Source organism: Lissotriton vulgaris, chromosome 1_1 (assembly GCF_964263255.1).
Source record: "Lissotriton vulgaris chromosome 1_1, aLisVul1.2, whole genome shotgun sequence".
Classification (NCBI taxonomy): domain Eukaryota; kingdom Metazoa; phylum Chordata; class Amphibia; order Caudata; family Salamandridae; genus Lissotriton; species Lissotriton vulgaris.
In genome coordinates, this window is record NC_141685.1 from 1,637,299,965 (window position 1) to 1,637,315,876 (window position 15,912).

The 15,912-nt window shown below is 44.5% G+C and overlaps 1 protein-coding gene across 2 annotated transcripts in view; it reads right to left on the reverse strand.

The window, feature by feature from the left end:
- Positions 1-15,912, reverse strand: part of TNPO3 (transportin 3) — a 1,270,791-nt gene that overhangs the window by 645,415 nt on the left and 609,464 nt on the right. For both annotated transcript variants that reach the window (XM_086918869.1, XM_086918868.1), the window contains exon 13: positions 544-635. In XM_086918869.1, coding sequence (XP_086774995.1) covers positions 544-635 — 92 coding nt within the window. The remainder of the gene's footprint in view (positions 1-543; positions 636-15,912) is intronic.

Here is a 15,912-nt window from a genome sequence, read left to right on the forward strand (position 1 = left end):
TACCCTCTAATAAAGCCTTACTGCTCAACCACACTACCACAAATAGAGATTAAGGCATTATCTAGTTTTACCACTGTAAGCCTTTGTGGATAAACTGGACTCTGTTCACAGTTTATCTTACTTTGGTATAGTATAAACAGAGCCAGCTTCATACACCTGAATAAAGAATTTGAACTTGAATACTGTATAACAGTGAGAGGTGGTTCTAGTTCGGTATACCTCTCTTGTGGTGACTATATCTGATCCTATCCATTGTGGTCTGATCTGTATGTTTTCTTATGTGCCCTATGGCTTATTTGAGAATCCTGCACACATCCTAGGGTTAAATGATTGTCCAAGTTCTTCTCTTTTCAGACATTTTCATACCCTTTTATCTCTGCTATTACAGGTTTGTTTTTCAGCATCTGGCCACCAATACGCACTATCAACTGGAGTGGGTGGCCTGCTTAGAAATGGCTACGAAATTTTAAAGATGGAAGGCCTGAACTCTACAAATTAAATATCAGGCCTTCTGAGAATGCTTTACTTTCAACCACTTCTTACCTTTTTCAGGGCTGCTACCTGGACGGCACACAGCTCACCAAGGCATTCTGAAATCTTCTCCAAAGGCAATCTGCCAAGAACCAAAGCTGTTCCTGCAAGGGAAAATGGAACCCATCAGGAATGAGCAAGAAAGCGGGATCAATGCTTACTGCGGAATGTGTGTGGGTACAGAACTAGGACCTCCAAAAAGTGTTGCACAGTTCACACTCTCAGTAAGACTGTGGGCGTGGACAACAAATGGCAAAGTTGTGCGAGACTGACTCCATGCACACCATCAGGATATGTGGGCCTTACCCCTGGCTTGCTCACTGTGTACCCTCTCGACCTTTAAACATTAGAAGGTACCGGAGGCCATGTGCAATCTCAGAACCTGACAACTGACTCCCCAAGGAAATCCTGGAAACGTATCATTCCCTATCATTAATAACTCAAGCATGCCCAAAGGGAGACACAAGAAATACTCCAATTGGCATTTCAATCATTTATTGAAGCATTATGATTCTTGTGTAAAATACGTGTGTTGCAATGACCAATAGAAGGGAAAAGAACAGAGAAATCAGCATGACTAGTATCATAAAGATGATTAACAATTCAAAAACAGTGCTGTTACATTACAGCTGGGCACCATCCTTCTCAGGATGTAAACCGGAATCAGCTGAGCAGGAATTTCTGAATCAGTGAAATGCTCCTCTGTCTAAACAAAAGTGTGATTTAGTTTATAGAATAAACTTCACCCCTGTTACCAAGCCAATGTCCCAGTTAGACCGGACTTAGATTCTATCATCATAGAGCTGCTGCCGAGCAGACAACAAACATCAACATTTGGTGCAGTGAACTTAGCCCTCGTACAGAATGCTCAAGGCTCTGATAATAGGCCTACGAAGAAATGTAAACATAAGCAAAGCCATTTCGAAGAATATTATCCCATACCGGCATGCAAGCAAATGTGTGTCAAGTGACAACTTTCAGGAAAGATGTCAACTTTAAACATGACAAAACAAAAAAGGTTTCTGTTTCCAGATACCCAAGAGCCTAGCTCAAAGTAGTAGTACAGTCAGCACACACTGGGGTTGACCGTGAGACATATGTTAATGTGTATAAAAAGGGAGAATTGCTCCTTTTTTAGGTGTCCCCTCACTCACCGGGGTTGCCCCACGGTGACATGCTTCATCATTGGGGCCATCCCAGTCCTCTACGGGCTGGGGCGTGCTACGACTTGCGGAGTTACGTAGGAGCACTTTTAAGGACTATGTGTGGTGCATGTGTTATTGTGGGGAGTGGACTATGTGTTGTAAGATAAAAATACCTGCCCAGTAGGTTTTCAATAAACTTTATTCTGGCCTCTAGGTGGTAATATTAAAAACGGGGTGGGGAGATAGGCTACCCTAAACTCAATGTGTTCAGATGTTCCTATCAACTCCTATAGTCGACATGTTTCGTGCATACCCCAAGCACTTCTTCAGGACTACACAGGGACCAGGCCTGTGTTCGCCACTCCTTAACTCTCCAATTAGAATTAATCAGAATTACTTTTTAAATGCAGCAAACTATATTAAGTTCATGCAGACAATACCTACGTATTTTGTTTCCAGAAAACACGTGGTTCCTGTAAGATAAAAAACATCTTAAAAAATCATGGGGTGAATACCCCCAAAACTCATCACACATAGTTGGCAGGCAGAAAATATGGTGATTTTCTGTGATCTAGAAAACGGACATAATGGCCGTGGTTGTTTTCATGCACAAAAACGTGACTTATTTCGTGCATAATAACGTGAAAAGACACACCACTCTCAGTGACACACCCAAGCATTCATCAGTCACACTCACTCATGCATACTTTTCAAGAGACCTAACTGGGCCCCATGGAGTCGGAGGGGTATCGATATCCTAGCAACTCTGATGGAAGAAGAAAAACGAGGTTTTTGTAAATAACCAGAGGTCCGCGCCGGATGGCGATAATAGCCACATCCTTTCTTGGGCCCCAACACGCCCCGTCCAAACTTACTTGTGCACCGGATACCGCCCGCATTCAGGCACCTACTTGTGTCCCTCCGGTCCGGATGTTATCGGACTGGGGGATGCGGTGTTCTATATGAAGGAGTGCCGTTTCGCTGTTCACGCTCCACGTGTGGCCATCCTAACGTGAACTAGAGCGTGACGCGCCTACCGCCTCTAGACTTTGCGGCGGCCATCTTGAGGGTACCGATTATGTTTTCATATAACGAAAACGTTTAGAAACGGTGCTCTAAGTTTATGGAAGTGCCTAAAAAATAATTTAGGATGATATGTGTAATATGATACATATTATCAGGCATTAATTTGGCTTGGTCATTTTTCAAGTGCATCCATCACATCTTAAGTGTGCAGAGCGCTAATGAAAGGGGTGTCCAATAATTATCATTCTTTTTATATGCTTTTAGTATATAGTGTTTAAACACTGTTGGTTATTCCTCGCTTTTTGTTAGATGATATAATCTTGCTAAGATTCGCAGAGTGGATTAAGTTACCCTTATCCTCGCTCACAAACGGTTTTTGAAACAGATGTGGTTATGTTGCTCCATTAGTCTGTTATCTTATTTCTTAAATAGACTAATGAGAAATCATTCAAGATAAATGGATTTTGCGAGAGGAGTCGAAATAACATAGTCAGTGTTTTGAGATGTGTCAGTTCGGTAATCATATCTACACATATGATGCTATATGAGTAGACACTCATATCAACAGAGTTCTTCATGTGAACTGACCCCAGGGGATATCGTCATTGAGTCCCACAATGTGTGAACGGAGTCTGAACACCCAACGTTGTTCTTTCTCAAGTAGTTTCTTTTCCATGTCAGCATGGGGCTGTTGGGTTTCTAAAACTACCCACCGTAAATCGTTGGGTGTGTGTGCCATTTCCAAAAAATGTGTGGTCATCTTTGTGTTCGAGTGTTTACACCTGAAATTGCTTCGATGTTCCACCATTCTCGTGTTGACCTTTCTGGTGGTCATTCCTATGTAATGCAGATTGCATATACATGTGATCATGTATACGACCCCTGACGTGTTACAGTTCGAGAAATTCTTCAGGTCCCACACAAGGCCTGTGTTACATGTCACCTGTTTTGTAGTTTCGGTAAGGTGGCATACACTACAGTTAGAACATGGGTGATGACCTACTGGTAGTGGATGCAGTCTTCTGATCGGACCTTCCACATTCCTTGGACGTGTATGTACCACCAGATCTTTTAGGTTTTTTCCTTTTCGATGACTGAACATAGGTTGGGTAATATTCAGACCTCCACTGTTCAATGTTTTCCAGTGTTTTTTTACAATTTTCGTTACCTGTTGTGAAGCTACCGTGTAGGTAGTGATGCAGATGGGTCTTCTTTCAGAGGTGTCTGTTGGCGGTTCCTTTTGTTTTGCTTCCAGCAGTGCCTCCCTGTTATTATGGGATGCTCTTTTCTTTGCTCTTTGAACTATCCTTTTGGGATACTGTCTTTGTTGTAGTTTTTCACAAAGCTCTTTTGCTTGTACTTCATAATCACTTTTCTCAGAACAGTTCCTCCTGAGCCGTAGGAACTGTCCAAAAGGCAGATTTTCCCGGAGCTGGCGTGGATGAAAGCTTTCAAAGCTAAGCAAGCAGTTCCTTGATGTAGGCTTAAAGTGCGTTGTGGTAGTTAGTTTGCCTCTTTCAGCCTTAATGTTTAGATCCAGAAAGACCAACTGGTCACGACTCATAGTAGAGGTGAACCTTAGGAAAGGATCTTGTAGGTTCAGCCAGTCCAGAAACCCATTTGCCTCTTGCTCACTCCCATTCCAAATGAGGAAAACGTCATCAATATAACGTCTCCACAACTGGATGTTGTTGGAGTAAGGGTTATCTGCATTCAGGATTTTCTTTTTCTCTAGCCAGTGCACATACAAACCCGCCACACTCGGCGCGAATGTGCTTCCCATGCTAGTTCCATGGGTTTGTTTGTATATTGTTTGTTGGAAAAGAAAGAAATTCTCGGTTAGCGCCAGACGGCAACATTCCAAAACCACATGTCTCGGTGTTTTGTAGTCCCATTCGTTCTCAAACAGGATGTCCTCCAGAATTTGTAGTGTCTCTCTATGGGGGAGGCTTGTATATAGGCTCTCCACGTCGAGACCGATTAGAATTTGCATGGAGGGGTCAAAAACTAGGTCTTTTATGAGGCACAATACTGATTTAGTATCCTGTAAGTAGGTCTCTGTTCTCTGTACTATTGGTCTCAAGAATGCATCTGCAAACTTGGAAAGTGGCTCTAGTATGGACCCGATCCCTGAAACGATTGGTCTCCCAGGTGGTTTCTCCAGTCTTTTGTGGATCTTCGGGATCGTGTAGAAATACGGAGTCCTGGGATGTTTATTTTCCAGAAAATCTGATTCCTTTTTGGTGAGCCAGTCATTTACCAGGCATTCTTCTACCATTCCGGCAATCTCAATTCTTATGCGTTCCGTGGGGTCTGCCCTCAGAACCTCATAATTCCTTTGGTCAGCTAGAAGTCTCAGACATTCATCCTCATAGTCTGGAGTTTTGTATCACAATTGCCCCACCCTTATCGGCGGGTTTAATTGTAATGCTGGTGTCGTTAGCTAGTTCGTGGATGGCCTCTTTCTCAACTCTGCTGGTGTTGTAAAATGTCTTAAAGGACCCTGTATCCAAATCTGTCACATCCTTTAGGATGGCCTTTTCAAATGCCAGTAGCTCCACTGGTAGACTGTTGGTAGGGGGGGTGAACGAGGACTTCTTCTTTAGTCCTGTGTCACTCACAGTTCCCACCGGTTGAGGTTTATCTTTGAAATAAACCTGTAATTTTATACTGCGAATGAATTCCTTCAATTCACAATACAGTTTAAATTTATCCAAATTTGTGGTGGGGACGAAACCTAGGCCTTTTTCCAAAACTTTATTTTGAATAGGTGTTAAAACTTTATCGGAAAGGTTCACCACTAGGCTTAGATGTTGCTGGTTGACGGTGTTGTTACCGGTCCTTGGCTCCTCGTGTGGGTTCTGGTGGTTTCCAGAGGTTGTGCCCATTGTACTTGCTGTCCTCTGGTTTTTCCTCGGCCTGGTCTTCTTCCTCTCCCTAAAAAAGGCTGTTGTGGCATGCCTTGCATTTGGGTGTTGTCCCAGAATGGGAACGGTTGCTGTGGGTATGGTTGCTGAAACGGGGGGTGCCCGTAGAAAAACTGTGGTGGGGGGCCCTGGTAAGGTTGCCAGGGGTTCCCTCTATTCATTCTCCTCCCTGCTCTGCCTCGTCTATTTCGTGGTTGGTTACGATTGTAACTACTGTCAGAAGAGTCTGATCCTGTGTCCGAACCGCCACTGTCACTGCTATAGCCAGGGTTCCTCCCAGAAAGTACATATTCTGCTTTTATATATGGGTACACTTTTTCATGGGAGAAGGTTTTCTTATCTTTGTGGAATTTGGTGTATTTCGTGTCTTTGAGTGATATCTCGAATTCGGTCATAGATTTATTCAATTCATCCAGTCTTTTCTTGAGTTCAGCTGGTGATTGATAAGATTTTAATTTGACTTCCAAATCTTGGATCTGCACCTTCAATGCCTCAGCTCTGCGTGCAGCTGTTTTTACAATGAGGACTAACCAGTCCCTTGTACAGTGCCAGCTGATCAGTGACCAGTCTTTCTTTTTTAAAAATAAGATCATCTTGGAAGATGAATGGTTCATTATTTACTATCAGGCCACGTGGTGCTGCATTCGCCCTGTGGTATTCACTCATCATTACACCATGGATTATAGTTTTTACCAGGTTACGTTTAAGTTCAGTTACCTCATCCCAGCTTTGTTGGGCCTCACTAGTATCTTTATAGGTAGTGCTAGAATGTGGAAGCATGGAGGCTATTATTCTGTCCGCCTCATCCTCTGTAAAGGAGAGCCCTGTGATCTCTGCCATGTTGATCTTCTGTTCGTATGTACTTGTGTGTGGACTAGAAAGTGGGTGTGTGTCACTATGTGGGTGTTTTATCAGACTCCCGCAGCTGCGCGCTGCAACGAGTCAACATATAGGAAGGGGAGTTAGAGGATAGTCAGCTAGGTTCGTCCTCCAAACAGTAAGTCAAAACAAAAAAGGTTTCTGTTTCCAGATACCCAAGAGCCTAGCTCAAAGAAGTAGTACAGTCAGCACACACTGGGGTTGACCGTGAGACATATGTTAATGTGTATAAAAAGGGAGAATTGCTCCTTTTTTAGGTGTCCCCTCACTCACCGGGGTTGCCCCACGGTGACATGCTTCATCATTGGGGCCATCCCAGTCCTCTACGGGCTGGGGCGTGCTACGACTTGCGGAGTTACGTAGGAGCACTTTCTAGTCCACACACAAGTACATACGAACAGAAGATCAACATGGCAGAGATCACAGGGCTCTCCTTTACAGAGGATGAGGCGGACAGAATAATAGCCTCCATGCTTCCACATTCTAGCACTACCTATAAAGATACTAGTGAGGCCCAACAAAGCTGGGATGAGGTAACTGAACTTAAACGTAACCTGGTAAAAACTATAATCCATGGTGTAATGATGAGTGAATACCACAGGGCGAATGCAGCACCACGTTGCCTGATAGTAAATAATGAACCATTCATCTTCCAAGATGATCTTATTTTTAAAAAAGACTGGTCACTGATCAGCTGGCACTGTACAAGGGACTGGTTAGTCCTCATTGTAAAAACAGCTGCACGCAGAGCTGAGGCATTGAAGGTGCAGATCCAAGATTTGGAAGTCAAATTAAAATCTTATCAATCACCAGCTGAACTCAAGAAAAGACTGGATGAATTGAATAAATCTATGACCGAATTCGAGATATCACTCAAAGACACGAAATACACCAAATTCCACAAAGATAAGAAAACCTTCTCCCATGAAAAAGTGTACCCATATATAAAAGCAGAATATGTACTTTCTGGGAGGAACCCTGGCTATAGCAGTGACAGTGGCGGTTCGGACACAGGATCAGACTCTTCTGACAGTAGTTACAATCGTAACCAACCACGAAATAGACGAGGCAGAGCAGGGAGGAGAATGAATAGAGGGAACCCCTGGCAACCTTACCAGGGCCCCCCACCACAGTTTTTCTACGGGCACCCCCGTTTCAGCAACCATACCCACAGCAACCGTTCCCATTCTGGGACAACACCCAAATGCAAGGCATGCCACAACAGCCTTTTTTAGGGAGAGGAAGAAGACCAGGCCGAGGAAAAACCAGAGGACAGCAAGTACAATGGGCACAACCTCTGGAAACCACCAGAACCCACACGAGGAGCCAAGGACCGGTAACAACACCGTCAACCAGCAACATCTAAGCCTAGTGGTGAACCTTTCCGATAAAGTTTTAACACCTATTCAAAATAAAGTTTTGGAAAAAGGCCTAGGTTTCGTCCCCACCACAAATTTGGATAAATTTAAACTGTATTGTGAATTGAAGGAATTCATTCGCAGTATAAAATTACAGGTTTATTTCAAAGATAAACCTCAACCGGTGGGAACTGTGAGTGACACAGGACTAAAGAAGAAGTCCTCGTTCACCCCCCCTACCAACAGTCTACCAGTGGAGCTACTGGCATTTGAAAAGGCCATCCTAAAGGATGTGACAGATTTGGATACAGGGTCCTTTAAGACATTTTACAACACCAGCAGAGTTGAGAAAGAGGCCATCCACGAACTAGCTAACGACACCAGCATTACAATTAAACCCGCCGATAAGGGTGGGGCAATTGTGATACAAAACTCCACAGACTATGAGGATGAATGTCTGAGACTTCTAGCTGACCAAAGGAATTATGAGGTTCTGAGGGCAGACCCCACGGAACGCATAAGAATTGAGATTGCCGGAATGGTAGAAGAATGCCTGGTAAATGACTGGCTCACCAAAAAGGAATCAGATTTTCTGGAAAATAAACATCCCAGGACTCCGTATTTCTACACGATCCCGAAGATCCACAAAAGACTGGAGAAACCACCTGGGAGACCAATCGTTTCAGGGATCGGGTCCATACTAGAGCCACTTTCCAAGTTTGCAGATGCATTCTTGAGACCAATAGTACAGAGAACAGAGACCTACTTACAGGATACTAAATCAGTATTGTGCCTCATAAAAGACCTAGTTTTTGACCCCTCCATGCAAATTCTAATCGGTCTCGACGTGGAGAGCCTATATACAAGCCTCCCCCATAGAGAGACACTACAAATTCTGGAGGACATCCTGTTTGAGAACGAATGGGACTACAAAACACCGAGACATGTGGTTTTGGAATGTTGCCGTCTGGCGCTAACCGAGAATTTCTTTCTTTTCCAACAAACAATATACAAACAAACCCATGGAACTAGCATGGGAAGCACATTCGCGCCGAGTGTGGCGGGTTTGTATGTGCACTGGCTAGAGAAAAAGAAAATCCTGAATGCAGATAACCCTTACTCCAACAACATCCAGTTGTGGAGACTTTATATTGATGACGTTTTCCTCATTTGGAATGGGAGTGAGCAAGAGGCAAATGGGTTTCTGGACTGGCTGAACCTACAAGATCCTTTCCTAAGGTTCACCTCTACTATGAGTCGTGACCAGTTGGTCTTTCTGGATCTAAACATTAAGGCTGAAAGAGGCAAACTAACTACCACAACGCACTTTAAGCCTACATCAAGGAACTGCTTGCTTAGCTTTGAAAGCTTTCATCCACGCCAGCTCCGGGAAAATCTGCCTTTTGGACAGTTCCTACGGCTCAGGAGGAACTGTTCTGAGAAAAGTGATTATGAAGTACAAGCAAAAGAGCTTTGTGAAAAACTACAACAAAGACAGTATCCCAAAAGGATAGTTCAAAGAGCAAAGAAAAGAGCATCCAATAATAACAGGGAGGCACTGCTGGAAGCAAAACAAAAGGAACCGCCAACAGACACCTCTGAAAGAAGACCCATCTGCATCACTACCTACACGGTAGCTTCACAACAGGTAACGAAAATTGTAAAAAAACACTGGAAAACATTGAACAGTGGAGGTCTGAATATTACCCAACCTATGTTCAGTCATCGAAAAGGAAAAAACCTAAAAGATCTGGTGGTACATACACGTCCAAGGAATGTGGAAGGTCCGATCAGAAGACTGCATCCACTACCAGTAGGTCATCACCCATGTTCTAACTGTAGTGTATGCCACCTTACCGAAACTACAAAACAGGTGACATGTAACACAGGCCTTGTGTGGGACCTGAAGAATTTCTCGAACTGTAACACGTCAGGGGTCGTATACATGATCACATGTATATGCAATCTGCATTACATAGGAATGACCACCAGAAAGGTCAACACGAGAATGGTGGAACATCGAAGCAATTTCAGGTGTAAACACTCGAACACAAAGATGACCACACATTTTTTGGAAATGGCACACACACCCAACGATTTACGGTGGGTAGTTTTAGAAACCCAACAGCCCCATGCTGACATGGAAAAGAAACTACTTGAGAAAGAACAACGTTGGGTGTTCAGACTCCGTTCACACATTGTGGGACTCAATGACGATATCCCCTGGGGTCAGTTCACATGAAGAACTCTGTTGATATGAGTGTCTACTCATATAGCATCATATGTGTAGATATGATTACCGAACTGACACATCTCAAAACACTGACTATGTTATTTCGACTCCTCTCGCAAAATCCATTTATCTTGAATGATTTCTCATTAGTCTATTTAAGAAATAAGATAACAGACTAATGGAGCAACATAACCACATCTGTTTCAAAAACCGTTTGTGAGCGAGGATAAGGGTAACTTAATCCACTCTGCGAATCTTAGCAAGATTATATCATCTAACAAAAAGCGAGGAATAACCAACAGTGTTTAAACACTATATACTAAAAGCATATAAAAAGAATGATAATTATTGGACACCCCTTTCATTAGCGCTCTGCACACTTAAGATGTGATGGATGCACTTGAAAAATGACCAAGCCAAATTAATGCCTGATAATATGTATCATATTACACATATCATCCTAAATTATTTTTTAGGCACTTCCATAAACTTAGAGCACCGTTTCTAAACGTTTTCGTTATATGAAAACATAATCGGTACCCTCAAGATGGCCGCCGCAAAGTCTAGAGGCGGTAGGCGCGTCACGCTCTAGTTCACGTTAGGATGGCCACACGTGGAGCGTGAACAGCGAAACGGCACTCCTTCATATAGAACACCGCATCCCCCAGTCCGATAACATCCGGACCGGAGGGACACAAGTAGGTGCCTGAATGCGGGCGGTATCCGGTGCACAAGTAAGTTTGGACGGGGCGTGTTGGGGCCCAAGAAAGGATGTGGCTATTATCGCCATCCGGCGCGGACCTCTGGTTATTTACAAAAACCTTGTTTTTCTTCTTCCATCAGAGTTGCTAGGATATCGATACCCCTCCGACTCCATGGGGCCCAGTTAGGTCTCTTGAAAAGTATGCATGAGTGAGTGTGACTGATGAATGCTTGGGTGTGTCACTGAGAGTGGTGTGTCTTTTCACGTTATTATGCACGAAATAAGTCACGTTTTTGTGCATGAAAACAACCACGGCCATTATGTCCGTTTTCTAGATCACAGAAAATCACCATATTTTCTGCCTGCCAACTATGTGTGATGAGTTTTGGGGGTATTCACCCCATGATTTTTTAAGATGTTTTTTATCTTACAGGAACCACGTGTTTTCTGGAAACAAAATACGTAGGTATTGTCTGCATGAACTTAATATAGTTTGCTGCATTTAAAAAGTAATTCTGATTAATTCTAATTGGAGAGTTAAGGAGTGGCGAACACAGGGCTGGTCCCTGTGTAGTCCTGAAGAAGTGCTTGGGGTATGCACGAAACATGTCGACTATAGGAGTTGATAGGAACATCTGAACACATTGAGTTTAGGGTAGCCTATCTCCCCACCCCGTTTTTAATATTACCACCTAGAGGCCAGAATAAAGTTTATTGAAAACCTACTGGGCAGGTATTTTTATCTTACAACACATAGTCCACTCCCACTCCCCACAATAACACATGCACCACACATAGTCCTTAAAAGTGCTCCTACGTAACTCCGCAAGTCGTAGCACGCCCCAGCCCGTAGAGGACTGGGATGGCCCCAATGATGAAGCATGTCACCGTGGGGCAACCCCGGTGAGTGAGGGGACACCTAAAAAAGGAGCAATTCTCCCTTTTTATACACATTAACATATGTCTCACGGTCAACCCCAGTGTGTGCTGACTGTACTACTTCTTTGAGCTAGGCTCTTGGGTATCTGGAAACAGAAACCTTTTTTGTTTTGACTTACTGTTTGGAGGACGAACCTAGCTGACTATCCTCTAACTCCCCTTCCTATATGTTGAAACTTTAAACATGAGCATGTAAAATGGTGGTGTTCTTGCCCGGGACCAAGTGATGACATTTCAACCACTTCTTGGACATAAGGCAACTAAAGCTTCCTCAAAACTACGCTAAAAATATAGCTTTAATCATGTAGTTAAGCCTAAAATCTTAAAAGCATTGTGCTCTTTCATAATAAATGCATAGATAAAGTAAAATTGTATTTAATAGTCAATATAAAAAGCAAATAAAAAAAGGACTGCATTTAAAAGCAATTTAGCAAGTAAAATCATGGCTGAATAAAACTAAGCTTTACTGCTCGAAACTGCCAGATTGCCAATACCAGTTACTGCAGATAATGTTTCCGTTGGCACCCCTTTCAACAGTTCAAATGAACAAACATTTCCAAATCCACCCCACTCAGCAGACACGAAGGTGTGATGGCCAGTAGTGTACTCGCAGAGGACGTGGCACGGTTATGTACTCCTGGAGTGAAAGCATCCCAGGAAAGCTTATAATATGCATTTTGGAGCAACTTTAATCACATGGGGAAATCTGTGCAACTGAGTATTTAAGGGACTCACCAGCAGTTCTATGTCCACAGACTGGACTGGTTGCATTCCTGTTAGAAAGTGCCATCTTTCTTGCATGGTATGCCCCCGCTTTTTGCTGAATTGCGGATGCACTTTGAGTGTGCCCTGGGTTCCTGCCAATCAGGTGCCCAGGGCCCGTGTTCTTTCCCAAAAACTGTATTGACACCTAAACCCAATTTTCATCTCTGGCCACATGTCAGCCCCTGGTAAATGGTCCCCTAGGTACTCAGGGCACTGTAACAAGAGAAGGCCCTAAGGGCTGCAACATTTATTTTGCCACCCTTAGAGGCCCTGTACCCTGACACACACACACTGCCTTCGCAGGCTGAGTGTCTTGGTGCAGACCAAACCAAAGATGCGACATGGCACACATTCCTGTGTGCCATGCCCACAACACACTGCCCTGGCATACCTCAGTCACCCCTCTAGCGGGGTGCCCTATGCCAGTGGTGTTGGTACAAGGGCATGAACTCTGTACCCCTACAGTACCCAGGTCTATTCCTGGGCACTAAGTACAGTGCTGCCATTAAAAGTATATGGTGCTGCAAGGTCATCAACACGAACTCCACAGCACCATGATGGCTACACTGAAGACTGGGAAGTTTGGTATCAAACTTCTCAGCTCATTAAACCCACACTGATGCCAGTGGGGGATTTAATGTAAAATGCATGACAGAGGGCAACTTAGAGTTGCCCCATGAAACTAACCCACAACCCGTGTTCTGACTGTGAGGCTGCTTAGGCTGCCACCCAGCAGACATGTTGCTGGACCCCTGGGTAGAGAGCCATCTGCTCTCGTGGGCCTGCAACAATGCACATCCTGGGGCGAGGTGCTAGCCCTCCGCCCCCAGGATGGACAAGGGAAGCTTCAAAGGCATGCTGACTTTGTGAGCTTCTCAATGCTACTTGCTGTACTCAGCAACTGGCCACCACCGGTTCTGAACCCCACTCTGGCGGGAAAACCTAAGTGAGGAAAGGAGGTGTGCCAGCCTCTGCCAAGCCCACCCCTCAGGTGGGGGAGGCGAAGTGAGGCACAATTCCGGGCTCTCACCATCTTGAGGATGGGGGGCCCTACCCAATCAGAGACAGGCTCCTGCCCCCCTCCCACTGGAGAGGCAGGATAGAGGGTGTACTCACCCCAGGGAAGGGACCCGTTGGTCCCAGACCTTCCCCTACCTGTAACGTCCCTAAATTTAGTCTGTAGGGGCACCCTGAACCTTCCTTCCTCAAATCCAGATTCCGAAACTACAGAGAAGAACAAAAAGAAAGAAGACCAGACGTGCAGCTGCTAACAAGAGGACGACACCAACTGACTTTGCCCCAGCCCTACAGCCCTGTTGATCCTCGAACCTGCTCCTGCAAAATCCTGGTGTCTCCAGTGGTCAGCAACCTCGAAAACCCCAGAGGACCCGACTGTCTTGCTCATCCAAAGACTTGGACTTCCACGAGCAGTGTTACTGCTCAAAGCTCTACAACCCCTGGTGCAAGCCAGGAATAGCGAATCAAGCACACTCTACACCCACTGAGCCCGGCATGTGCCTAAGTGAACAAAGACCACGAGGACGTCCCCCCGGCGACTGACCCAGAATCCAGCACCCAAGGACCCTCCTCGATGCTCCTGACGACGCCTTCAGCCTCACAACAAGGGACCCCTCCAACCGCGACCAGCCCAGGGTAAGATTTACCGACACCAAAAGACACCCCTGCACCGGATGCCCCACGGCCCCCTGTGCCCAACTCCAAAGTGTCTACCCAACCTACAGCTTCCCAACTTACCTCTCAAAGTGGTGGTCGCACCTAAAGAAACTCCGTCCTCAACTTGCAGCCTTTGTTCGTCTTGCAGCTTTCCCATTGAAATCAATTGGGTGCCAGAAGGCCCAAAAGCACCCTTCACCCAGCTGCCCGAGTGCCACTAGAAGTAGAGCATCTGTTCTATTCCACTTCCCACTTGCCCTGTGTAAGTTACCAGGAGCTCAGCTCCCACCGCTGCGTGGCCTGCCAGCTAGCAGCCACCAACCAAAGGTCCCCTACCACCCATAGGCTAACCTTGGGCCTCCTCTCTCGGCACCCGGCTGCCCCTGTGCCACTGAGGGTGTAACTACTGTACCTACCTGAACCTGGGAGACCCCAGAGTCTATCCCCAGAACCTTAACTCTGCCAGTCGAGTACTTACGAAAACGAAATTACTCACCAGTTACCAGGAGAGAACCCAGTGCTGGATCTTTGTGTCCAGCACGGACCCTAAAAAGTCATTAAAACTGATTTTCTGATAATCTGATTTCCTCCATAGGATAACATTGGCTGGTTTTTGCCAGAATTATTTTAAGTGTTGATTTTTGAAACTTACAAATATTCCTTAAAAATCGCCTGTTTTGCAAAAACGATTTCTTTCAACTGTTTACAGGAAATGCACCAGGGCTGAATCCAGGATCCAGCCCTGAGTAAGAAAAACCTACGTAAAGTAATTAATATTGCATTTACTTAAAACTCACATTGAGCTCAATGTTATAAGTGTGTTTAACTTGTATAGCATATTGCAACAACTATCTATTGCATTGAAAAGTCTATTGCTATTTGAAAGTATCCAACAGTAGCATCTCATTCTGATAAAGTATTTTATACCTACTTGTGGTTCTAAAATAAAACAATATATTTGTATATACAAAACAATTGGCCTAGAGTTCAGTTCGAGTGTGTGAGACCATTTGCTGACAGTGTGTACAATAAATGCTTTACACTGTCCTCTGATACTGCCTTACTGATCGACCAAGCTACCACTTTAGAGAGTAAGGTTATATCTAACTTTAACCTCTGCCAAACCTCTGGGGACTGTGGACTCTGTGCACACTGTACCTTACTTTGGTGCAGTATATACAGAGCCACTTTCTTACAATTCCTTTTCATGTATCCAGGGCACACTAAGTGCACAAATGAAAGTGGAATATGGGTTGCAGGCAATGTAGCCAGACAGGCCAAATGACAAAAAACAGTTAGCATTTAGTTCCTGAAGCAAGAGTGAGACAAAAGACTATCATTTTCTCACGACATGGCAGCACATGTGGCAGTGTCATTCCCATTTGGCCATGTGACAGAACATCCACTGCGAAGCAAATAAAATCAATACCTTGATAATGAGGAACAGCAAAAGCACAGAGCCTCCAAAAACGCTTCCATGCACCGAGTGCATGAAAGATGGAAAAACTCTTGAAGACAGTTTGGAAGGTGCTAACCAACCTGGAGCGAATTGTTTTTAAAAAGTGTGCTACACTGCAGTGTTTTAAACATTAAAAATGCACTAGCTCCCCAAAATGGGGTAGGAGATTGGTGCAAAGTAACGACTATCTCATAGGAGGACCTTGCAACTTGAAGATCAAACATCTCCCATAGGATAAGGCTTTCAGACTGCTCAAAGCATCAAAGTTCACAT